The 25,447-nt window shown below is 36.3% G+C and overlaps 1 protein-coding gene across 6 annotated transcripts in view; it reads left to right on the top strand.

Moving 5' to 3' along the window:
- The window catches only part of DACH1 (dachshund family transcription factor 1), a 373,305-nt gene that overhangs the window by 232,711 nt on the left and 115,147 nt on the right, over positions 1–25,447 (top strand). For 4 of the 6 annotated variants that reach the window (XM_082769960.1, XM_082769959.1, XM_082769961.1 and 1 more), the window contains exons 4-5: positions 17,462–17,617; positions 18,191–18,363. In XM_082769960.1, the coding sequence (XP_082626086.1) occupies positions 17,462–17,617; positions 18,191–18,363 (329 nt within the window). The remainder of the gene's footprint in view (positions 1–17,461; positions 17,618–18,190; positions 18,364–25,447) is intronic. The other 2 variants (XM_082769964.1, XM_082769963.1) reach the window with 1 other exon arrangement.

Below are 25,447 nucleotides of genomic sequence, written 5' to 3'. Positions count from 1 at the left end.
CAGAAAGCACTGAAACTTCAAAAAGGGCATTATCCACTGAAATTTCTTACATAAATCAAACTGGAAATAAGACACATTTTACAATTCAATTTAAGATCCCACAGAGACAATAATGTTGCAAGCTGTGCATTTTGTAGAGTAATATAGTAATGTCTAGTTTGCATTTTTGAAAAACCAAATTAATCACACTTTATTGAATATGTTGAAGCAAACCTAAAATTCATCTATTATTAAAAATCTTGTGCAACAAACACAAACTATATTTTATACATAAAGGACAAACTCATTTATTCATTAGGTTAAAACACTTGGAGTTTGCATTTTGTAGCTATGAAAGAAATGACATTTTGCTATCTGTTCCCCATTTTAAATTTTTCAAAGCATTATGTTCAGAGTAATGTGCTTGAAAAATGGTACTAGTACTTTAACACAGTATCAGTCCTGAAGGCTACACAGAAATCCCTGTAGAAACTAAGAGTAGTCTTGATTTTTAAACTTCTTTTGTTAGCTAATCACTTAAAAGAACAAATAGTCTGTTGTCATATAACTCATATTCAAACAACCTATTTTAGTCCTTCATAGATTAACCACAAGATAATAACCTTTTTAGACAGTTTTTAGCATTTGTACCTCTCTTGAGCTAACATGCCTCTGTGCTAGTTTGAATTAGAACTTTGAACTCAGCTGTGATCAAACTGGTACATCAAAGAAACTGGAATGAAATTTGGGTTTTATTCAAGTCTCACTAACTTCAAGGAGAAGATGTTTAAAAATGATTTGTAGATCTTTTGCAGCTACAGAGTGTAATAGTGGAATTATGTATTCTATATCTTGTAAGGCATGTTAAGCTCTATGCCAAATTCGTATGCCAGGTACTCACTACTACTTACAATTCCATTTTTAAGAATACCACTTTAAGGTATTCTAGTGTTTTTACGACAAATTTTATTTCTGGGATTTGATTTCTAGGAGGGTAGTTGCCAGTTAATTACTTGTTTGTTTTGGTGATTTAAAAGTGAGAAACACAGTTTTCACTGAAAAACAGTTAAATTGATTAAATTGATTTTTGTCAGAAATATATATTGACTACGTATTCAACATCATTTGCAAAAACAAAGTGTTTGAGAAAAATGTTCTAATTCATTCTAAGGAGTCAAAAATCCTCAATAGTAATAATAATAATAAATAAATAGTTATATGAAAATAATTCACAAAAACAGGCATAATTTTTGCATGATTTTTCCTTGAACATCAGGAAAACATCTGCCCCTTGTCTCATATTTTAGTTCAAGATCTATGCCTAACCATTTTTCAATCTAAAATTAACATTGCTGTTTTTCTTTACTTAAACAGCATGAGCTACAAAGTATAAACACACTTTTCTTTTCTTACAAGAGTAATAACAAATTTGACAAAACATTACTCATGATTTTTTCTCTTTGGATGTTGATATTATCTGTATCTGAGAAAGGAAGAGATTTCAGGCCAGGTTAAGAAGCATTTAAAGGACATTCATGAGATAATTCTCAGTTGAGTGTAGCATACAGGAAGGTGAGATGGTTCTACAGTGGATACTGTAAAAAATTCTGATGTTGCTTCTCTTTATGCTGTGACAGACAAAGCAGAGGTTAGGTTGTGCTGAAGGTGGGCAGAATTAGTTATTAAGATGACCTGACATCTTGATTTATTAGTGATAATCCTAGAATACCAGTCCCCTGTTCCAGCAACCCTTAAAAGACACTTAGGGGTCTTCTTTGTTTAATGCTTTTATCAAGGTGCAGAAAGAAACCTATTCTTAATACTACTACAGGAAAGTGAGCTCACCTTTTCTTAAAGAGAAAGCATTACAGTCCCTTGCATTATACCAGAAAAATGTTAATGGTAGAAGATAATTTTGTTTGCTCATTTGTTTGTTTGTTGTTTTCCCCACTAAACAGTCAGCCAAGTGTTGTGCATTTAAGAAAGCATCAGACAAAGGTTTACATTCAGATCCGTCTTATCTCACATGGATTAAATGCAAATGAGCAGTGCAGACTTATCTGTAGTCAACAATGATCTGTAAGAAAGGCTTGTATGCAATCTTGGCAAAGTCAGGAGGGGGATCAGTAAAACTGCAGTCTTGGACTTCCGTAGGGCTGACTTTGAGCTGTTCAGGACACTGGTTGATAGAGTCCCTTGGGAGGTGGTTCTGAAGGGCAGAGGAGTCCAGGAAGGCTGGGTACTCCTCAAGAAGGAAATCTGAATGGCTCAGGAGCAGTCTGTCCCCACATGCCCAAAGACAAGCCAGCATGGAAGAAGACCAGCCTGGCTGAACAGAGAGTTGTGGCTAGAGCTTAGGAAAAAAAAGAGGGTTTATGATCTTTGGAAAAGAGGGCAGGCCACTCAGAAGGGTTATAAGGATGTTGTAAGGATGTGTAGGGATTAAATTAGAAAGGCCAAAGCTCATCTGGAGCTCAGTCTGGCTACTGCTGTTAACAGAAAATAACAGAAAATGTTTTTATAAATACATTAACACGAAAAGGAGAATCTCCATCCTTTACTGGATACGGGGGGGAACTTAGTGATGAGAGATGAGGAAAAGGCTGAGGTGCTTAATGCCCCCTTTGCCTCAGTCTTTAGCGGCAAGAGCAGTTGTTCTCTAGATACCCAATACCCTGAGCTGGTGGAAGGGGATGGGGAGCAGAATGTGGCCCTCACAATCCATGAGGAAAAGGTTGGCAACCTGCTACAGAACTTGGATATACACAAGTCGATGGTGCCAGATGGGATCTACCCGAGGGTGGTGAGGTAACTGATGGAAGAACTGGCCAAGCTGTTTTCCATCATTTATCAGCAGTCCTGTCTATCAGGGGAGGTCACAGCTGACTGGCGGCTAGCAAACATGACACCCATCTATAAGAAGGGCTGGAGGGTAGACCCAGGAAACTATAGGCCTGTTAGTTTGACCTCAGTTCCAGGGAAGCTCATGGAGCAGATCCTCCTGAGTGTCATCACGTGGCACTTGCAGGGCAACCAGGCAATCAGGCCCAGTCAGCATGGGTTTATGAAAGGCAGGTCCTGCTTAACGAACCTGATCTCCTTCTATGACAAAGTGATGTGCTTGGTGGATGAGGGAAAGGCTGTGGATGTGGTCTACCTTGACTTCAGTAAGGCTTTTGACACTGTTTCCCATAGCATTCTCCTCAAGAAACTGTCTGCTTTTGGCTTGGACTGGCATACGCGTCATTGGGTTAAAAACTGGCTGGATAGCTGGGCCCAAAGAGTTGTGGTGAATGGAGTTAAATCCAGTTGGAGGCTGGTCACTAGTGGCGTTCTCCAGGGCCAGTTATCTTTAATATCTTTATTGATGATCTGGATGAGGGGATCGAATGCACCCTCAGTAAGTTCGCAGATGACACCAAGTTAGGTGAGTGTGTCGATCTGCTCGAGGGTAGGAAGGCTCTGCAGGAGGCTCTGGAAAGGCTGGACCAATGGGCTGAGGTCAACTGCATGAAGTTCAACAAGGCCAAGTGCTGGGTCCTTCACCTGGGGCACAACAACCCCAAGCAGCGCTACAGGCTGGGAGATGAGTGGTTAGTAAGCAGCCTGGCAGAGAAGGACCTGGGAGCATTGGTGGATAGTTGGCTGAATATGAGGCAGCAGTGTGCTCAGGTGACCAAGAAGGCCAACAGCATCCTGGCTTGTATAAGAAATGGTGTGGCCAGCAAGGCTAGGGAAGTGATTGTTCCCTTGCACTTGGCTCTGGTGAAGCCGTACCTGGAGTACTGTGTTCAGTTTTGGGCCCCTTGCTACAAGAAGGACATGGAGGTGCTCGAGAGAGTCCAGAGAAGGGCAACAAAGCTGGTGAGGGGTCTGGAGAACAAGTCTTATGAAGAGCGGCTGAGGGAGCTGGGATTGTTCAGTCTGGACAAGAAGAGGCTCGGGGGTGACCTTATCGCAGTCTATAGATACCTTAAAGGAGGCTGTAGCGAGGTGGGGGTTGGTCTATGCTCCCACGTACCCAATGATAGGACGTGGGGGAATGGGCTAAAGTTTTTTTTTGTTTGTTTGTTTGTTTTGTTAGTTTGTTTGTTTTTGTCTCTCTCATATGTATGTATTCTGTCTCCTGTTATGTACCCTTCCTCACTTCTTGACCAGCTGAACTACTCCTAATGAAGAGGGATTCATGGAACAAGGAAAGGGAAGCAGAGAGGTGCTTATGTCTTTTCCTAACCAGTGAAAGAGTTTACCATCATCATTTTTTATAAATGAGATGAGTCTGAATATAAATCCCTTGATAGGACTTTTTGTCTGAGACACAAAGTTATATATATTGTTTAAAGTACAATTAAAAGGTGTTTGCAATTCTGCAGAAATTGTGTTGATATAAGACTCTTTTAAAAACAGCCTAGAATGACTATTAAATTTTTTGGGGTTTGTAAAGTTCAGAGTACTAAATCTTTATCTTACAGCTGGGGAGAAATTTCTTGTCTAAAACTATTAAAGGACAAGAAGAGACAACTCTAAAAAACTACAGTTGAACAAATTAGCATACCTTGCTATTACTTAATGACAATAGGATTTTGTGTCAAACACTGGATTGTCTATTTTGTTTCTTCTACAGTAGGTGAAAATGTTTTGGCATTAGAAATGAATGTTGGTAAGAGTGGTCCAGACTCTTCTGGAGTAAGACAGAAAAACAAACAAACACAACCCCAAAGACACACACACACAAAGTGTGGCCTTAATATCTTTAAAATGGTGATGTCTTTCCATTTTAAAAGTGAAACAAATATAGAAAAATTGATTAGAAAATAGCTACAATAAGATTGCAAAAACCAATAAAAGGTTTAAGAAATATATTAAGATATATCTCTTTTTGCATTCCTACCCTCTTAAATCCAATTCCATGCTTTAGGATGCTATTGCTTTTTAACTTTGACAATTTTGGTAAGGCTCCAGTCAGAAAAACAGTAGTAGTTTTGAATGGGGAGGGTATCAATATGTAAGAAGTAGAAAAATATTGGTAGACTAAGTTTCAAAGAGAAAATGATCCTTTTTGCATAAGCAGCATCATTTGTGAGAGGCAATTATAGCAGATATGTGTATATATCTCCCTACTGAGTGAAATTCCTTGTGGTCTGCTGTCTTTGTATGCCTACTATTTCTTATGTAATTTCACATTGTAAGCCTTTCAGGACAATGAAACTAGGACTGCCCATCTGCACTAAGTATCACATATTACTACTACCGTTACTACTACTCATACAAGTTGTCATTTCTGTTGTCATCATCCTGAACAAACAATACACTGTGTGCAAGAAGAGTAAAAGTTTCAGCAGTCCAGAAGCAAGATTCAGGATCCATGAACTCTGAGTAAAGATTTCCTTCTCTAAGTAACAGAATGGCATAGTAATCTGTCTCAGGAAATAGAGAAAAAACAGACAAACAAACAAAAACATAAAGGCTGAAGTGCTTGAATGTTGTTCAGTGTGCTTCAATGAAGTTACTGTAGCATAGTGATGTACTGTATAAGAGCTATAATAATGATTCTTACTTTGTGGCAAACACTAGGTAGTATGTGATAAACTGCAATGAAGGAAGTATGATTCATGGTCTGATTTTGCTTGTTAGGCTGAATGTACTGGCATTGGAGCTGGCTGAAGTATACATATGCTGTTTACAAATCCAAATGTATGAAAAGGATATTTATTAGTGAATTTCTGGCTGACAGTTTGTTGTATCCCTTATATATTTACATGTGCAGTTTGTGTGTGTGCATGCATGCATACACATAAAAGTAGACAGATGTACACATGGATACACATTTATCTGTATGTGTCCAAATAACACAGAAGTTTAGCATCTAAAAGAGGCTTTTTTTTTTTTTTTATTATTATTCTTTAATGTTCACTGGATTCCTTTGAGGTGTGACACTTTTCCATGCTGCAAATTTACGAAAAAAGTATTGTATAAGAACTAGAAAATTAAGATTATATCACAGTGGTCAAGGCAGATTAAAGCAGTACAAACAATTTAGGAGAAAGACAATTCCTCTCAGAGTTAACACCTGCTTACAAAATGATGAGGTAATTTCTCTATGGACTTCAGAGCCTGTGCAGTCTTCTGGCTTTCCTGTGGCAGTTATATGCTACTCAGCTGGACATACTCTCTTTTACCTGTTCCTTAAGTGTACAGGAGATATTCGTATGCAAAGTTATATAAAATGTGAATATATAGTAATAAATTAATTACCTAATAAATGGAAAAAATTATAAGTAAGTACATACGACTTCAATTAAGATGTTCACTGAGTCATTTATGATGTTTATCATGTTGGAGTGTGTGGAAGACAGCTTCCTGATTCATCTGGTTACTGAGCCTACCAGGGGAATTCCCCCCTAGACCTGCTGTTCACAAACAGAGAGGGACTGGTGGGAGATGTGGTGGGCGGGAACTGTCATCGGCAGAGTGATGATGAAAGGGTAGAGTTCTCTATTCTTTGTGAAGTCAGGAGGGGGGTCAGTAAAACTGCTATCTTGGACTTCTGGAAGGCAGACTTTGAGCTATTCAGGACATTGGTAGGGAGGGTCTCTTGGGGTTCCGTCCTGAAGGGCAGAGGGGTCCATGAAGGCTGGGCACTCCTCAAGAATGAAGTCTTAAAGGTGCAGGAGTAGGATATCCTTGTGTGCTGTAAGTTGAGCTGTAAGGGAATAAGACTGGAATGGCTGAACAGGGAACTTTTACTGAGAGTCTGGGAGAAAAAGAGAGTTTATGTCCTATGGAAAAAGGGACAGGCAGCTTGGTGAGAGTATGAGGAAGTTGCCAGAGAGAAAATCAGGAAGACTAAAGCCCAGCACGAGCTCAACCTGGCCACTATGTTTAAGGATAACAAAATTTGTTTTTATAAATATATTAATGGCAAGAGGAGGCCCAAGGAGAATCTCCATCCTCACTGGACACAGTGGGGAACATGACTACTGAGGATAAGGAAAAGGCTTTACATTTGTCTTTACTAGCCAGACCACTTATCCTTGGAGTACTCCGCCTCTGGAACTGTAAGTCTGGGACGGGGAGCAGAATAAACCCCTCACCGTTCAGGTAATTAGAGACCTGCTGCTCCACCTGGACTGTCACAAGTAGGTACCTTAAAGGAAGCCATAGCGAGGTGGGGATTGGTCTATTCTCCCACGTGCCCAATGATAGGATAAGGGGGAAAGGGCTAAAGTTGTGCCAGGGGAGATTTAGGTTGGATATTAGGAAGAATTTCTTTATTGAAAGGGTTGTTAGTTACTGGAATAGACTGCCCAGGGAAGGGGTTGAGTCAGCATCCCTGAAGGTGTTTAAAAGACGTTTAGATGTAGCGCTTAGTGACGTGGGTTAGTGGAAGACTTGTTAGTGTTAGGTCAGAGGTTTGACTAGGTGACCTTGTAGGTCTCTTCCAACCTAGATGATTCTGTGATTCTATGAAAGGCAAGTCTTTCTATGACCAGGTGACCCACGCGGTGGATGAGGAAAAGGCTGTTGATGTAGTCTACCTAGACTTCAGCAAGATCTTTGACAAGGTTTCCCACAGTGTTCTCCTGGAGAAGCTGGCAGCCCATGGCTTGGGCAGGTACACTCTTTTCTGGGTTAAAAACTGTCTGGACAGATGGGTGTAGAGAGTGGTGGTGAATGGAATGAAATACAGCTGGTGACCAGTCACCAGTGATATTCCCAGGTCAGTATTGGGGCCCATCCTCTTTAATATCTTTATTGATGATTTGGATGAGGGAATTGAGTGCACTCTCAGTAAGCTGGTAGATAACACCAAACTGGGGGGAAGTGTATGTCTACCAGAGGGTAGAAAGACTTGGACAGGATGGGTCGATGGGCAGAGGCCAATAGGATGGGGTCCAACACGGTTAAGTGCCAGGTCCTGCACTTTGGTCACAACTACCCCATGTAATGCTACAGGCTTGGGGCAGAGTAGCTGGAAAGATGTGCAGAAGAAAAAGATCTGGGGGTATTGGTTGATGCTTGTCTAAACATGAGCCTGCAGTGTGCCCAGGTGGCCAAGAAGGCCAAGGGCATCCTGGCTTGTATCAGGAATAGTGTAGCCAGCAGGACCAGGGAGGTGATTTTCCCCCTGTACTCTGCTCTGGTGAGGCTGCGCCTTGAGTACTGTGTTCAGTTTTGGGCCCCTCACTATGACAAAGGCATCAAGGCCCTGGAGTATGTCCAGAGAAGGGCTATGAAGCTGGTGAAGAGTCTGGAACACAAGTTCTATAAGGAGCAGCTGAGGGAATTGGACTTGTTTAGTCTGGAGAAGAGGAGGCTCAGGGGAGACCTTATTGCTCTCTACAACCACTTGAAAGGAAGATGTGGAGAGCTGCGGGTCAGCCTCTTCTCACAGATAACTAGCGACGGGACTGGAGGGAATGGCCTCAAGTAGTGCCAGGGGAGGTTTGGGTTGGAAAGTAGGAGAAATTCCTTCTCAGACAGAGTAGTTAGGCATTGGAATGGGTTGCCCAGGGAGGTGGTAGAGTCACTGTCCCTGTAGGCGTTTAAGGCAAGGTTGAATGTGGTGCTTAGGGACATGGTTTAGTGGGTTATATTGGTGGTAGGGGGATGGTTGGATCAGATGATCTTGGAGGTCTATTCCAACCTTTATGATTCTATGATTCCATATTGAATAAGATAAAATAAATGTTGCTATTCACCTATTTTTGTAGAGTTCTCATAACATGCTTGTAGTTATGTCATAAAAATTCTACATCAAGGGACTTATTGCGATTCTAGCTATCTGCTCTGAAATTAACATATTTGCTTAGGTGTACCTAACAGGAAAATATTGCCCAGTTACTGTTTTCCTGAACACAGTGCTACAGCTATGTCTTATTTTATTTTATTTTATTTTATTTTATTTTATTTTATTTTATTTTATTTTATTTTATTTTATTTTATTTTATTTTATTTTATTTTATTTTATTTTATTTTATTTTATTTTTTTCTTATGACTTCACATTTAGTTTTACATGTATAAATTGCACTTTTATCATATAACGTTATATAACCATACTAATAAACTGTGTATTATCTATGAAATGAGAAGGTAGGTATTTGTGAAAGGAGACAAAAGAAAAATCTATTTTTAGGTGAATGTCACACATCCTGTGACTGAGTTGCTGAGCTTTCACTTGCATTGGACAGTTTCATTATTCCTTAAATTGAATTAAAAAAGAAAAAAAAGAAGAAAAAAAAAAGCTTTTCCCGTGTTAATCTCTGCCAAAATAATGAAGGATTAGTATAAAGTTTGAAATATATATTTCATGGGATTCAGTGCTAGTGTAAAAAAAAAATATTTATATATCACTTATTAGTTTATATAAATTCAATATTTTCTGATATGTAATTAAGACTATACCCTGATATTCAGCATGTAAAATTCCATCTTATTTCCTGGAATTACCTGTTTGTACTGCAATTGTTATTTATCAGAAGATAAATGTGGAAGGGTGGAATAAATTGGGAACAAAACTCTGGCATGGTCTACGTAATAAAACAAAGACAATAAAGACAATAAATGAAGCAGTCAATATGACTGAGGCCGAACACCTCTTTTTTTTTTTTTTTTTTTTCAGATTCTCCTTTATATGTATATCAACTATATATTTTTTTCTTTCAGAATTTTCTTCTGTACATGCTTGTTTTCTGTAAAACAGCAGAACTACAAATACCAAACCCATAAACCCAATATGTTAGAGAAAATTATAAAAACTTTCAATTATCAGGCCACATTCCTCATGGTCTATTTAAGAGCATTAGCATGACTATATAACCATAAAATTACAAGGCAAGGCTTTCCATGGAAAAAAAAAATGAAAAAAGAAAAATCCATATCTAGAAAAACAAAGAAACACAAAGAGTTTCAGGGAAGTCTTTGGAAACTTATTATTCCTCTTTGCCATAGTACTTGGTCTCCTGAACATTTTACTACCTCTCAGAAGAGGTAGTAATATATATAATAGATATTTCATATTGATAATAAGAGACAGACAGGATTTATATAAGGCAAAATTATATTTGTTTTTAATGATATAATAGTAATATATAATTAGTAATAATAAATAAATAAATAGTAATGATATAATAGTAATAGTCTTATTAAAATGCTTTTATCTATAAATGTCTGTCCTTTATATACCTCACAACACTCATTTATGGCAGGTAAAAACCATAGCTGATTTCAGGAGACTGAATTGAGTTATACAAAAATGAAATCACAAATTTATAACAATCAAATCTAAAGAAGGATTTGATTCAAACAGTGGTATGAGTGGTTCCTCACTGTCACATGCTAAGATTACCAACTTTTTGCACACTGATTATGCATATTTTCCAATGGACATAAATAATGAAGTAGATAGTGAAGAGTAGTCCACTTCAGAAAAAAATGAGCCAACACAGCTGATACTGATGTTTTGTTTGGTAATTGTTGCTGAGATACAGTTTGTTTCAGCAAACACAGAAGATAACAGCAGTCTTGTTTGCAAGATTAAGGGGACTCAGAGAAGATCAGTAGTACCAAAAATAATGTGGAGAGGAAGGGAAAAAAGAGAAAAAGAAAAAGAAAAAGAAAAAGAAAAAGAAAAAGAAAAAGAAAAAGAAAAAGAAAAAGAAAAAGAAAAAGAAAAAGAAAAAGAAAAAGAAAAAGAAAAAGAAAAAGAAAAAGGAAAGAAAAAAAGAAAAAGAAAAAGAAAAAAAAGAAAAAAGTTTGAGTTTGTAGTAGAAATTCTGGCTGTCTTTTGTCTTTTTGCCACATGATATTGCTTGTGTATGTAATATTGTGGTGGTTCTGCTCCAGTGGGCAGCTGAGCTCCACTACAACTGCTCTTTCACTCCCCCTCCTCAAAGAGGAATGGGGAGAAAATACAATGAAAAGGGCTCAAAGGTTGAGATAAGGACAAGGAGATCGCAATAATTATTGTAACGGGCAAAACAGACTTGGCATAGGGAGACAGTAAGCTTTATTGCTTATTAGTAACAAGCTAGAGAAGTGAGAAACAAAGGAAAGAAACCAAAAGCACCTTCCCCCCCATCCACCCTCTTCCACCTCCTCCCCCCGAGCGGCGCAGGGGAACGGGGGAATGGGGGTTATGGTCAGTCTACAGCGCTTCTTCTCTGCCACTCCTTCTCGGTCACTCTCGCCCCCTGTGCTGTGGGATCCCACCCATGGGATACAGTCCTTGATGACCTGATCCAGCGTGGGCTTCCCACAGGCAGCAGCTCTTCCAGAACTGCTCCAGATATGGGTCCATCCCTCAGGAGAAAACTGCTCCAACCTGGGTCCCCCATGGGTGGCAGCTCCTGCCAGGTCACCTGCTCCTGCGTGGTCTCCTCTCCACAGGCTTCAGGTCCGGCCTGGAATCTGCTCCGGCAGGGGTCTTCCACAGGCGGCAGCCTCCATCGGTGCAGGGCCACCTGCTCCACCGTGGTCTCCTCCACGGGCTGCAGCGTGGAACCCTGCTCCACCATGGTACTCCATGGGCTGCAGGGGGACATCCTGCTTCACCATGGTCCTCACTGCAGGCCGCAGGGGACTTCTGCTCCTGCGCCTGGAGCACCTCTCGCCCTCCTTCTTCACTGACCTGGGCGCCTGCAAGGCTGTTCCTCTCTCCTCTCACTCTCCCAGCTGCTGTGTGGCGCAGTGTTTTTTTTCCCTGTCTTAAATGTGCTCTCAAAGAGGTGCAAAACAACATCGCTTATTGGCTCTGCTCTGGTCAACAGTTGGGCCCTTACCAAACAAGGGGCAGCTTCTAGATCCTTCTCACAAAAGCCACCCCTATGGCCCCCTGCTACCAAAACCTTGCCACGTAAACCCACTACAAATATTATCTGAAACAATGGCTGAGCTGGGGCTTGGATTCCCTTGTCTAAGGACAGACATGGTGTCCTCTGTGAGGTGCCATAAAATAAGTAAGTTTTCCACATGAAAGGAAGAGGAAGACTTGAGAGCCTGGAATCACACAATTATAGAATTGAATCATAGAATATACCTAGTTGGAAGGGAGCCACAAGGATCATCAAGTCCAACTCCTGACTCCACACAGGTCTACCCAGAAATTCCGACCACATGACTGAGAGCATAGTCCAAACCCTTAAAGTCTGGCAGGCTTGGTGCCATGACTAAGACCCTGGGGAGCCTGTTCCAGTGCATGAGCACCCTCTCAGTGAAGAACCTTTTCCCAATATCCAACCTGAACCTCCTCTTTCTCAGTTTGAATCCATTCCTTCAGGTCCTATCACTGGTTATCAGAGAGAAGAGATCAGCACCTGCCCCTCCACTCTCCCATGTGAGGAAACTGTAGGCCACGATGAGGTCTCCCCTCAGCCTTCTCATTTCCAGGCTGAACACGCAAAGTGACTTTAGTCGCTCCTTGTATGTCTTCCCCTCTAGGCGCTTTACCATCTTTGTAGCTCTGGTTTTAATTTCTAAAATCCACCTAAAATCAAGACAGATCTGACTCAGTTGCCTAGACATAGGTATGTATTTACTGCTGTCTTAGATACCTAGAGTGCCTGACCTCCATCTCTAGATGACCATGGGGTCTCCTGCAGGTATTGTTCTGCAATCATCTATCCTATAAGAAAGTCTGAAGTTATTTTAGCTGTCTTAGGTGGTGTGTGTTTAGGTGTGAGTTGAGTCTGGGGGAAGTCACTGCAGTCACCAAAACCAGAAGATTCAGATTCAGCTGACCAAAGATAGCTGTTTCCTATGGAATGAGCTCAACAGTTCTCTAGAGCTTATTGGCTATATCCCTACTGCCTATAAAGGGAACTAAAATGCTTAGCTTACATTATAGGAAACTTAACTGAGACAAGCTGAATGTTAATGGGGACAGAATTAGAAAAGAAAAGATAAGCAAATAAGAGATGGGTTTCTGAAAATGAATCTGGTATTCTTAGATCAGTTTGCTTGCAAGGTTGACAGTGTACAGCCTAGTTTTCTGCTTCATTTTCTTGGGTGCATTACTTTCCAGTCCAGAATTATTTTCGTTTATTATTATCACCTTTAGCTACCTAATTGTGCTACTAATGAATACAAATAATCCATTCATCACATTTTTACTTATCCACTTCAGTGTACAAATAATGGTTTGTTGTATAACTGCTGATTATTAGAGAAGGTAGCTCACATTATAGAAAATACGTGCTGAAATGTTGATTGTTGGGGAAACACCAAATTCTTTAATCAGTCTTTGAAATTATGAAAATGCATTGTTATTTTTATTCCATCAGACTGTGATGAGTAAACATGAGACACCCTGAACACATTTTTTAAATAGCTACTTACACTTGGAACTTTAATTTCAAATTTTTGAATGCTTATATTAGTACTATAGAACAGGAACAACATAGTTGGCTATTGAGTCGCCTATTTGAGGGCACATGTGTGGAGTTTGAGCAGTTAATGTGAAGCATATACATTTCAAAATTACGTCCCTTGTGCTTGAAAGCCTTGAAAACGCTACTCTCTCATCAACTTGGTGCAGCATGAATTGAAATGCAGTTTGAAAGCAATGTAGAGCTTCCAATTGCTGCTTCAGAAAGGGTTGTGCTGAATCTGGAATACTTTGCATAATTTAATTAATTATGCCACTAAAAACGATTTTATCTCAATTTAAAGCAAACAGCTTTTATGAGGGTGAACTGCAGCACCCAGGGATATCAGGTGTCCAAGCTTTTAATCCTATTACAAAGACTTGTCAGCTACTGATGGAAACTGGAAAAACGTAAGCCTCCAGCAGGGCAACAAGTGAAGAGGAAGAAGGCAACAAATTTTTAATACTCTTTGAAACCACTGTATGCATTAAGTCCAAATCAAATGTAGAAAGTGACAGAAGTGGTAGCTTGCACTTAATTGTACAGACGGTGAGTAGTGTCTAAGGAATAACACTTATTTTTCTTTGACATTAATGAAAATAACTGTTTCCTCTAAGAGGAAAATTGTTGTGCTTAACTAATGTAAGAAACACACAGCAAATGGCCAAGACTATTTATTTTCATGTCTGTCCACTTAAAGTGTTAAGTAGTGTAGCAGCCTGTATTTTGAAAGTGGTTTCTAATGTTGTGGATTGAATTCTGTCTGTGAATCATTTTCATTGTAAACAAATCTTGACCGATGATGCTGGACTACAAGTATGAAGGAATCTGTAACTGACTAGACACTACCCTCAATACTTTGCTTTCTGAGACTTATCTATTCCAATTCAGTATTAGTTTTGGTATCCCTCTAAAAGAATAGACATACAGTACTTTGGAAGCAGAAAGGAGTTCTGATTTTAAAAAAGATTTAATTTCTGGGCCACATAATCAGTGCCTAATTGGCAATCTATGACTGACTGTGCAAAATATTTTGACCAGGTTATGAAAGGTTACAGTAGAATTGACTCTATCTCCATATCAAACATCAGCATGTAACATGAAATTAATTGTAATGTAGATGGTTCTGTTAATAAATAGGAAAAATATCTTATTAAAGGGAGTTCACCGGCTCTATGAAATTGAAATGCAGAAAACTTCCATACTTATCATATTAACAAATATTCATAATACTTAATAATATATTCTACATATTGTATGTATTCATATATGCATGGTACATATGTATGTCATCATCTTTGGATGGGAAAGCTTTTTTTTTTAAAGTGTTTAAAAGATTTGTAAAATGGTCTCTTTGTTAAGAATACTATAACTGTACATGTAAATTCAAGAACGTTGCTCCAGGTGTGATATACATTTTACAAACTGAATATCCTTTTCTGTTTTATTTTTGTTGTTTGTTTTTTAAGAATAACAGAAATAAATGTCCATAAATAAATAAATAAATATATATATATTTTTTTTCCAGTGGATGGTGAGGATTGGAGAGTTTGTAGCTACAAAAGCAAGACATATTGACACAGATTCATTTTACTTAAGCTATCTAAGTCTAATCCATTTGTAAACGCTTTCTCTGCATTTACTGTTAAGATTTAGGCAAGCCCAGAGGGCATTCATTCCATTTGTCTCTTATGTTCTTTCCTTCTTCGTCTCCTGTATGTGTAGGCATTACCTGGTTACTAGGCAGTACTGGTATTCATTTGAATTGCAGTATAGTCCCACTTGTGTTAAACTAGCCAACACACATGGCTTATGCTGGCTTCACAGTAGATGCAGCAGGACAGACATCTGCATCCAGCATGAAATAAGAGCAGCATGGACAAGTCGGATGTACTCTGATACATTATTTGCCAGAACAAAGTTCTTTCTTTGACCTTTATTTAACAGGTGCAAAGATTTAGGTTGGGCTTGTTCCTGCTCAGTACTTTTCAGATTTTTGGTGGCTGTTTTTCAATGAAGCCCTAAGTGCCATACAAAGAGCTTTATTATTTGTGTACATGTACCCAAAGATGGAATGAACAACTCTTTGGAACTACCTGTCTTCTTCTATTGAGTATATATCTGCATCAACACCCATATCTTGGCTTAAATTAAGTGAGGTGAACATATTTTCTGTTTAACTCTCATTTCTGGAGTCATATTTGGATGAATATTCAGAATAAATGAAATATAAATGTCACAGTGGCAATAAGCAGAAACTGTGCGAAAAGAAAATTAGATTTTTTTTTTTTCAGCTAAGATTTAGCTCCTTTAATTATATATGTGTTTGAAAGTTGTTTCATGTGTTTTTTAGAGTCCCTGAGTTCTCAAAATACAAGAAAACATGTTTGCTTATTAGAGATGATGATGAGATTCAAATCAGTTATTAACCAGCTCAGCTATATGTGCTGCATAAAGGTGGTGACAATTTCTGTAAAATAGTAGAAGTATCTAATATAGTTGATCCTTTTCGTTGTTTCATAAAATTGCTGTGTTTGAGTGTGGTAGAGTTAGGGCTGAATTTTTATTACCTTCTTCTGAGCAATTTATACTGGGATTGAGACAGTATTGAGCTAATGAGTTAGAATTTATATTGAGCCTTAGCTGTCTTCATGAAGTAACTAGGGAAAGAAAATCATGGCAATAATGGAGTATTTTTCATTATAAACTATGTTGTACAGCTTTTATAATCAGGTTTTTAATAGATGTAGAGAAATTAAATTGGAATTCTACCAACTTTTGTGCTTTTGTCATCCCATAAAATTGATGTTAAAAAATGTCAAGACCAATGTGCTTAATTTCTACTGAAGTAAGGAGGAGGTGGTATTAGTCCTGTTGCTTTCAAGGCCCTGTTGTTTATTAGGTAGTATGATGCAGAAAAACATTCAGAAATATGCACTTCATTGTAACCTTCAATGCTAAATATAAGCTGAGTATAGATTAAATAGACTTTGACTAATATTATCCTGAAGTCCTTATCAAGAAAAATTCACATGAAAACAGCAGAAACATTGTCAGGAAGGTGAAATTGCACTCCATATGAAAAAGGAAGAGGTCAGATATTGCTGATGTGTATATTAATGCTGCTGGGAATTCATAGGTATAGTGATTTATTGATATATTCAAACATTGTTTATTGATTTTATATGATAAATATACAAACATACAATAGTCTATGGATTTCTTCATATGTGTAGACACATATATACTCAATCTGAGCATTGCACATGAATATGTACAATAAATAATGTCTTAAGAAAGGATTTTCTATTTCTACTATACAAAGCCATACAGGTTAATAGTTTTTATTGTCCTTTAATTCTATTGTTCCATTTAGCTCTGTGTGTATTTTTTATCAGGGGCCCAGCAAAAATGCTCAACTACATGAACTATTGCTCATCTCAACCCTTTTTTTGTCCACACTTTTCCTTGCTGTTAGTCCATTCCACTAAAAAGAGACTGAAGGAATCAATTAATATTTCCTTACATTTTAATTAATAATGCAAAATAAAAATATAATATACAACAAGAAAAGGTCACCCAAGCATGTTCAATAAATGAATATTTTAGTTAATTCCTATAATGTTTGTTCATTCAAAAGTACAGGAAGAAATATGAATGTAGTTTAAATTTTAATTGGAATAATAGACAAAACTTTTTTTTTTAATGTAATAAACATATAAAACATGGTTTTATTTACTATGAATGTCAAAAGTATATGTAAAAACATTAATACATCAGACAATAAATTCGTGTGATTGAACACCACTATAATACTTTTAAGTCTGTTCTAACTCAAATTAATAAGTTATCCTTGCATATTTTTTTTCAGCAGATGAAAAAAAAAAACACACCACCACCACCAAAAATAAATAAATAAATAAACACACAACACCACTACCAACAACAACAGAAAAGAAAAATAAATTGCCCTTCTCCCAGCCCACATATTGAATAAATAAATAAATGAAAATTGCCACTTGCAAGGAAGGTTAAATTGCTGGCCTTCCTTGCAGATTCAGACATTAAAAATTTGGAGTTTTCCTTCATCCAAATAATATATATTCATTCCCAACAGGCAGCAGTGATGGTTCTTGGGATAAAGAAAAACTTCAGTCTCCCCCCACCCAGGGATCACAGTCCTCTGTTAACCACCCCAACTTGCCTGGACAGCATAATGTTCCAGTTAGCCATCCTCTCAACCCTCTTCAACAGAATCACCTTCTGCCAAATGGTACGGGTTGACATCTTTCAGCACTAACATCAGTAGTCTTCCAATTCCTGTCTTGATTTTGTGTTTACATAAATAGGCTATCAAAAAGTCAAAATTATGGGGGATATTGGAATACTTTCTTCAAAGTTCTAGCTGGGGAAGTGGAGTTGATAAAGAACAAATATGTATGCAATAAAATTGATACTTAAAGTAATTATTAACCAGTGTATAAGTGGCATGGTAATGCATTGCTAAGTCACTTTACAGCAGATATTATAAAAGATAATAAACAGCCTTTGCTCATCAATGACACTGTACAACATTACACTGATATGAACAAACTAAGATGTCTAATAGCCTCTACTTGTATCTAAAAACCCTCCATGGTTGCTAGTGATTTACATATGCACATCCCAGAAAAGAAAAGACGCATTGCTGCTTTGTCTTGATATGGGACCCATCTTGTCATCCATAAGTTGAGTATTGTCCATGAGGAGAAAACAGAAAAAAAACACAAAGTATTTATATTTATATAATATATATATAGAGAGAGAAAAGAAGTAATCCTATTTGCATTTATTTTTTCCCCACCAGGACTGGAACTTCCTTTTATGATGATGCCCCACCCATTAATTCCTGTGAGCCTACCTCCAGCATCTGTCACAATGGCTATGAGCCAGATGAATCACCTTAGTACCATTGCCAACATGGCAGCAGCAGCACAAGTGCAGAGTCCTCCATCCAGAGTTGAGACATCTGTTATTAAGGTAAGTATATTAAAAATAAAGTAAAATAAATCTAGCACAGCCAGAGCCATCATAAGTATTACAAAGATGGGTAGGTGTCAGATCTCACAAGGTAAGTCATAAAGTCAATATGTAGCTCTGAGAACAGTAGGCTACTGGTCACTAGTTCTACCTTCTCCTCTCCCATATCATAAGTATTAAAGTAATGCTCAAGCTGAAGCACTTTTCATACAGAATACACAGCTTTCTGGTTTCTCATATTTAATAGTCTGTAATCTAATGGCATGTTCCTCAAGATAAAGTAAGACATGATTTCATTGTTAAATTAAAACAAACAAAGATGGAGTCTGTCTGTTCTTCCAATTTGTAATTCTAAGCATTTGAACTGAAATGCTGCAAAGTATCTGAAGGCTGAAAGGCTTAATACTTTGTCTCTAAATTGCCAAATGCTGGAACAGAATGTAATAAAGTTACACAGAACAGACCCAATAATCTCCAGGCCATAATAATAGTACTATAGAGAACTCTCAATCTGAAAATATCTACCCATTTTAGGTTTTATTGCCTATAAGAGTAGCAGTCTAGCCCTTTCTCCATCCCAAATCAATTTGGTCAGAGATTTATTTAGCAGAGGCATGGAGTCTTCTGTTTTTTTTGACTGAGGATGATCTGTATTTATTTTAAAAGCTTTTTTTCTCTTACTACCAGATATTTATGATTTGATTTGACATTAATTCAGATATTTACATTTTGCATTTTTATCCTTCTTTAGTTCTAATACACAAGATACAAAAAGTATTGTGTGCTAGTTACTTTTGTGCTATTACATAACTTCCTTACATTAGAAAGCAAACAAACAAATGAACAAACAACAAAATAAATAAATGTTATTTGGTTACTTGATATTTTACAATTATATTGGAAATCTGTCATTTAACACAATCCCTTTGACAAGATCTGGGTAAATGTAAAATCTTTTGGACCTTCAAATCAGGAGCTACAAAAGTTTTGATGGAGGAGCATGTGCAAAACTACACTTGAAAATTATGAATTACTTTAGCAACAAAACTTTGTTTTCACTATTTTTCCTAGTATTTCCCTCTCTTTCATCATCTGTGAGCTATTTCATTTCATATATAAGAATTCAAAATTTGATCCTCACTAGTATTTTTAACTTTCTGTTCAAAACTTTGCCAAAAATTTGCATTTGGAATGCAACATAGCTCCCAGGTTATGAGAAAAAAAAACCAACAAACAACAAAACAAAAAACAAACAAACAAAAACACTTCTGTGGAAAGCAGGCTGTAGGAAGTGGGCCTGGTGTGTTCTTAGATCTAAACCAATTATGGGAAGATAATGACCCTGGAACTGAGATGTAACTCTAACTCATCTAATTTAAATCTGTCTAATAGGTTTAAAAATATTGGACTCTGAAAGAGAGACTTTGTCATTATGTAATTATGTATATTATTTTAACCATAGACAGCGCCATACCAGATTTTCCTTATCCCAGAGTTCTTTAACTTCTAAACAGGCTCACTCTTGTAGCTCATTTAGGTAGAAAGATAGTTTTGGTCTAACCTAGGTGAAGAACTTGAAAATACCCAGAAAATTTTGATTTTCAGTTTGAATTATTTTAGCAGCATTTTGTAACTTTTTTTCCCCCCTAAATCTTGATTGTTTAAGCATATGCTTGTATAAATAATCAGCACTATTTATCATCTCTTTGTCTTTTCTTATATACCTATGAAAATTCAACAGTTCTTTATTTATGCTACAAAAATCTTCATCATAGCAACCAACTTTTGTGCAGCTCCTCTCATAACATTTTGCACATTATTTAACAAAACAGGTTTGATGTTCCCATCTGGTTTGCACATAACAAGTAACTGGAAAGACGTGGATTTATAATTAAGTGTTTTTAAATGGCCAAATTAACTTATGTTCTTTTTTGAAGCGCATTCTCACTCAGAAGTGAAATACATTTTTTTTTTTTTTTAATGTTTATACATTTAAGTTCATGGTTTAGGGACATTTACATAGAACCTGATGGAGACACTATCTAAGCACTGCTGTATCTTCAGTCAAAATATGTAGCGTACTACCCACTATACATTTATATTAAAGGTAAATATATAAATAAAAGAGTGATAAACTGCCATACAAAACTCACATCTTGCTGCATATAATTATTTCAGTAATTCTTTAAGGCTCGGGAACTTATACATACTTTTCTACTCTTCAGCATCTTTGTGGTACACCATAACTCTAGATTCATGTCCTCTGCTTTTGCCTAGGAAAGATGAATATGGTCATGTGGATAGAGAGAACACAGCCTATTATGCTCCTGTTTTTTAATACTAAACTGGATTGAAAACAAAACCTGATCAACATAAAAACTCAAGGTTATTGTTTGGGGGATTTTCTTCCCATCAGCATGGAAATAACATTGCTGGAAATTTACCTTTCCCTCACTAGAAATAATCAGAGGCTGTGAGTTTAGTGCCTGTTGAATTATACGCACTGAGAAGTTGAGAAGCAAACTTCAATCAGCATACTTTCGGAACCTTACACTAGCAATGAATAATAGCTTTTACTACAACTAAAATAAATATTTTAGAGAATAGATCTAAGTGAGAAGGTCAAATCTGCTTTTCCTTTATTTTTGTAGGAATGGATAAACAGTGAAGTTGCTCTCTTTTACAAGAATGTTTGTTATTAGAATAATATTTTCCTTATACTGCTATATTTTTAGGCTCTTTGGCTTTGTTTTCATTATCTTCTGGATCGATCTTTTAACCTTGGTTTACTTAAATACTTTTCCTCAATTACAATTTTACAGAAGCTGATTTAAAAGGACTGTGAATCACTCATCGTTAAGCTAATCTTTATAACCTGAAATGTCAGTGTAGATTTGAAATTAGAGTACTATATAAGTTTAAACTTTGAAGTTAGATAACCTATGAGAAATTTCTACTCTGAAAAGTAAATCCAGAGTTACCATATCTAATTAAGTAAATGGAAATGAAATTCAGTCTTAGAAAACAGGAGTCTTCAGCTTATAAATAACCTGGTTTACTGGATACTAGAACTGTGAACAGTGCCACAGTGGATGACTTGCTGACCTTTTTTTCCAATTCACTGAGTTCACAGTTAGTGTTGTTATCTTTAAACTCACAAAGCTTAAAATGCGTTTCTATTACTGGGTAATATTTAATTTCTTCATGATAAAAAGGTGGGATAAAGCTGAGATCATTTATAACCAAACATTTTATCCTGCTGTGTTCAGGAGATGAGACAAAGACTAAATTATAAGGGAAAACTTAGAAAGCAACACTTTTTTTTTTTTTTGGCAATGAACTCTGAGCTCTAAAATCTTCAGAATTATATTTCAGAATAGTTTTTTGCCCTTTCGAACATAAGACAAACATTAGATGTTGTTTTGTGACGGAATGTTTAGATATATGAGTTGGATGAATAAGAGGAGAGCAACAACAACCAGGGAAAGCAGACTGTGACAGCAATGAATAGCGGTGTGACAGCTGTGACCTGGGGATGCTTTAGATATGAGGTGGCTTTCATCACCTGTTTTCAAAGGCTCGGATTGTTAGCAGTTTCACTACATCATATATATATATTTTTTTCAGTCAGTAGAAAGATATATGAAAATATTATGGACATGTCTTATATTAATAGCAACATGAAAAATTCTACTCTGATAGTTAGAACAGAGCAGAATTCCAGAATTAAAAATTGCACTTTGTCCATGGAATATTACTAATAGTTATGGGAAAAAATAAGAATACAGTGGGAAAAACAAAACAAAACAAAACAAAACAAAACAAAAAACACAAAACATACACACACACACACACAAAGTAAAGAATAACTTCATTTGAAAAAGTAACCATTGGCATAGTAGGTTTCCACTGTATCTTAAATACATGAAACTAAATTTTTCTAATTCTCTAAATATGTCACAGCACTGGTTGCCTTCTTGTCATCCAACAGCAGAAATTGACAATGAAATTAATAAACTAAGATAGTAGATGACAGTTGATTTTATAGGCTGATATGAATTTTTATTCTGATATGAAATTTTATTTTGACATTCTTCTACTTTTCCATCTTTCACTGAAAATACATGTGTATTACTATTAACATATTTGATGTTCCTATATATTTTTTTGCCTGTAATTGCTGCCAGAAAGTCCGAATAATAGACCAAGAGAAGAAATACTAAACTGCTATACAATGACATAGGAACAACATACATTTACAAATTTCAAGGGAGAATGGTGGTGAGGAAGTTCAGAGAGTGGACCTGAAAGGAAGATGACTGTAAGAAAAAAATGAACAGGTTCACTTCATTGAGGGTGTAGACAGCAGAGAAAGGGACTGTAGAAGTCTTCTATGACTACTGTGTAAATAGCCTTGAGTGTAGTGCAGAGTTTTAAACCTAAAATATATTGGCCACAGTATTTCAGTGTAGAAGAGTTTACTGATAACTTATTTTCCAGTTATGGAAATGGTGTTTTTTATTTTTTTTATTTTTATTTTATTTTTTTTTATTTTTTAACGGTATTAGTTAAATTATCTCTTAAAATTGGCTGACACACCACCCCGTAGAGAAAAAGGCATAGGAAGTACCCTGAAAATACAATTAGACATCCCGGATAGAAAACCATTCCACTTCACTGTTGTTACTAATAAAGTCAATTTTCCTGTGCTATAAACTGAAGAAGACTGCCAGAATTGCCTTCTGATATCAGACTGAAAATATATACTGAATATACTGAAAAATCTTTAAAAGTGTCTCTCTGGATGCAATGAATAAAATAACATCCAAAGCCATAACATCCATTAAATAACATTCATTAAAGGACCATCCTCAAATTTCAAAAGACAATGTCAGGAAATGCTAGAATGCCCCTGCAACTTTAAAGTTATGACGTTGCATTTCGTAGTGTTATGGTAAAATTTTAAATTCACAATCATATATTATATTTTTCCACAGGACCCCTACCTCATTCAGTAAATGGTTAGTTGTTCAGAATTTGATTTTTTTTTTTTTAAATCAGTGTCTGTCTCATTTAACTTTTTTTTTTTTTTTTTTTTTTTTTTTTTTTTTTTTTTCCTGAATCTGGTGTGGAATGCAGAAGTTTCCTATGGATACTTCTGTGCCTTACAGAAACATAACACGCAAAGAGTGGTGGATACATATTTGCAACATGACGTATACTATATTCATTTTACAGAAAATTATTGAGGCCAAAATAGTTATATGCCAAATTGCTAAAAATGAACTTTTTTGAATGCCTAATGAAAAAAACCTGATTTTTCAGATAACTTATTATTTCTAGAGACATTTGCGTGTTGTTACTTTAAAGTAGTTTTCTTCAATTTGTGAATGAAGCTATTTTCATTTCTTCGTTATCTGATACATATGACATAGCAATTCTTTGTATAAAGAGAATTTTGATTTAATATATATAAAAAAAACGTAAATAGTGGTACATATTTACTAATAGTAAAGAAAATACTCTAAGTAGTCTAGAATAAATCTAAGAACACTTACTAGCTCCTGAAATATCTAGCTTTAGATGTTTAGACTGGAAAAACAATTAATATTTAATTTTCTTTTTGTTGTGACCACAAAGAATAGTACATCTTAAAATTGTACGTATGAACTTGTGCATAATAGAGAAAATCACCAAGCTAGTCAGAATCTTTCTTTCTTTAAGTTAACATAAATATGTATATGAACACTTCTAGTACTGTTAGTTTATTTAGTGTAAGAAGATCTTACAGATTGTTTTATTATGGACTTAGAGGATGGTTCCTGTGTACCTGGCATGTAACTGGGAATAATGTCTTTGTTGGTATAATACGGGATTCTATTACTGTTTAAACAGTATGCTTATGTGAAGTGATTTGTGTAAAGCAAATATCTGCAGATAAATGTCTCACATGATACAGAGAAGATAGTATATATTTTTTTCTGCTTGTCAATTTGCATATGTGTAACAGAGAACTATGTATGTGATGTAAAATTAATTTGATTTAAAATGACCATGAGGTACAATGGATGGGATTCATTTTGCTGTCTTCTAAGGCACAACTCATTGAACCTTTTTTAGATATCTACTTTATAGAGTGAAGTGAATTGTACCTTGAAGGATAAATGTATGGAAAAACAATAAGCCTAAGGTGAGAAGCTCAGATGTAGATATTTGTACTGTAGACAACTACATTTAGCTAAATGAATCTCATTCTTGGTGTTTGGCTGGATCTACAGTTTTGATTGACCTTGTGGAATGAATTCATACCACTGCTTCTTATTCTTAAATGTTTTTATTTTTCAAGTAAGACCTGATTTTCAGAGAAAGAGAGGGGGAAAAAATGAAGAAAAGTCTGTCCAACCTGCCAATAAGAAAGTGATAATTCAATTTGAAGAAGTTTTTTGCATGTCTATGCGTTTGCATGTTGCATACATAAATGCCTATGTGCATTGTATACCATAGAGGAATATATAGGAATACGTATATATACGTGTGTATATATATATATATATATATATATATATATATATATATATATATATACACACATATAGTCCAAATATGTATTTTCCAAGGCAAAAAAGAATTGAGTTTGAATTCAGTTGAAAGGATACATTCAAATAAGAAGTGGTTCCAAAATAGTTGTCAGGACATTTTAATGAGAACACACAGAATCCAGAAGCTCAGTGACACTTCCAGAAATGATCCTGCTTCGTCATTATTGCAATACCAGGTGCTGCTCTGGTTTCACTAGGACAGCTAGCCTTTCTCTCTCTCTCTCTTTTTAAATCTGTTGTGGCCTGTGAAACTCACCACCTGGCTATGCTTTATGTACAGACCATGATTTCAAGGGATTTGGTTGAAATAATAGTTAAACTGTTACTTGTTAGTCTGTTTTTCCTTCTAGCCAGTTAACTTCTGCTGATATTCCCAATGATCATGCAGTAAAGAGAGAAATAAAAATCAAACAAATCTATAGTCTTTTTGTCTATTAATCACTTTCTACATTTTGTGGTATCAGTTATCAGTAAGGTAGAAAAAA

This window comes from Aythya marila, assembly GCF_965140915.1.
Source record: "Aythya marila genome assembly, chromosome: 1".
Classification (NCBI taxonomy): Eukaryota; Metazoa; Chordata; class Aves; order Anseriformes; family Anatidae; genus Aythya; species Aythya marila.
The sequence above is the reverse complement of the archived record's forward strand: the minus strand, read 5'-3'. Positions and strand labels throughout refer to the sequence as shown.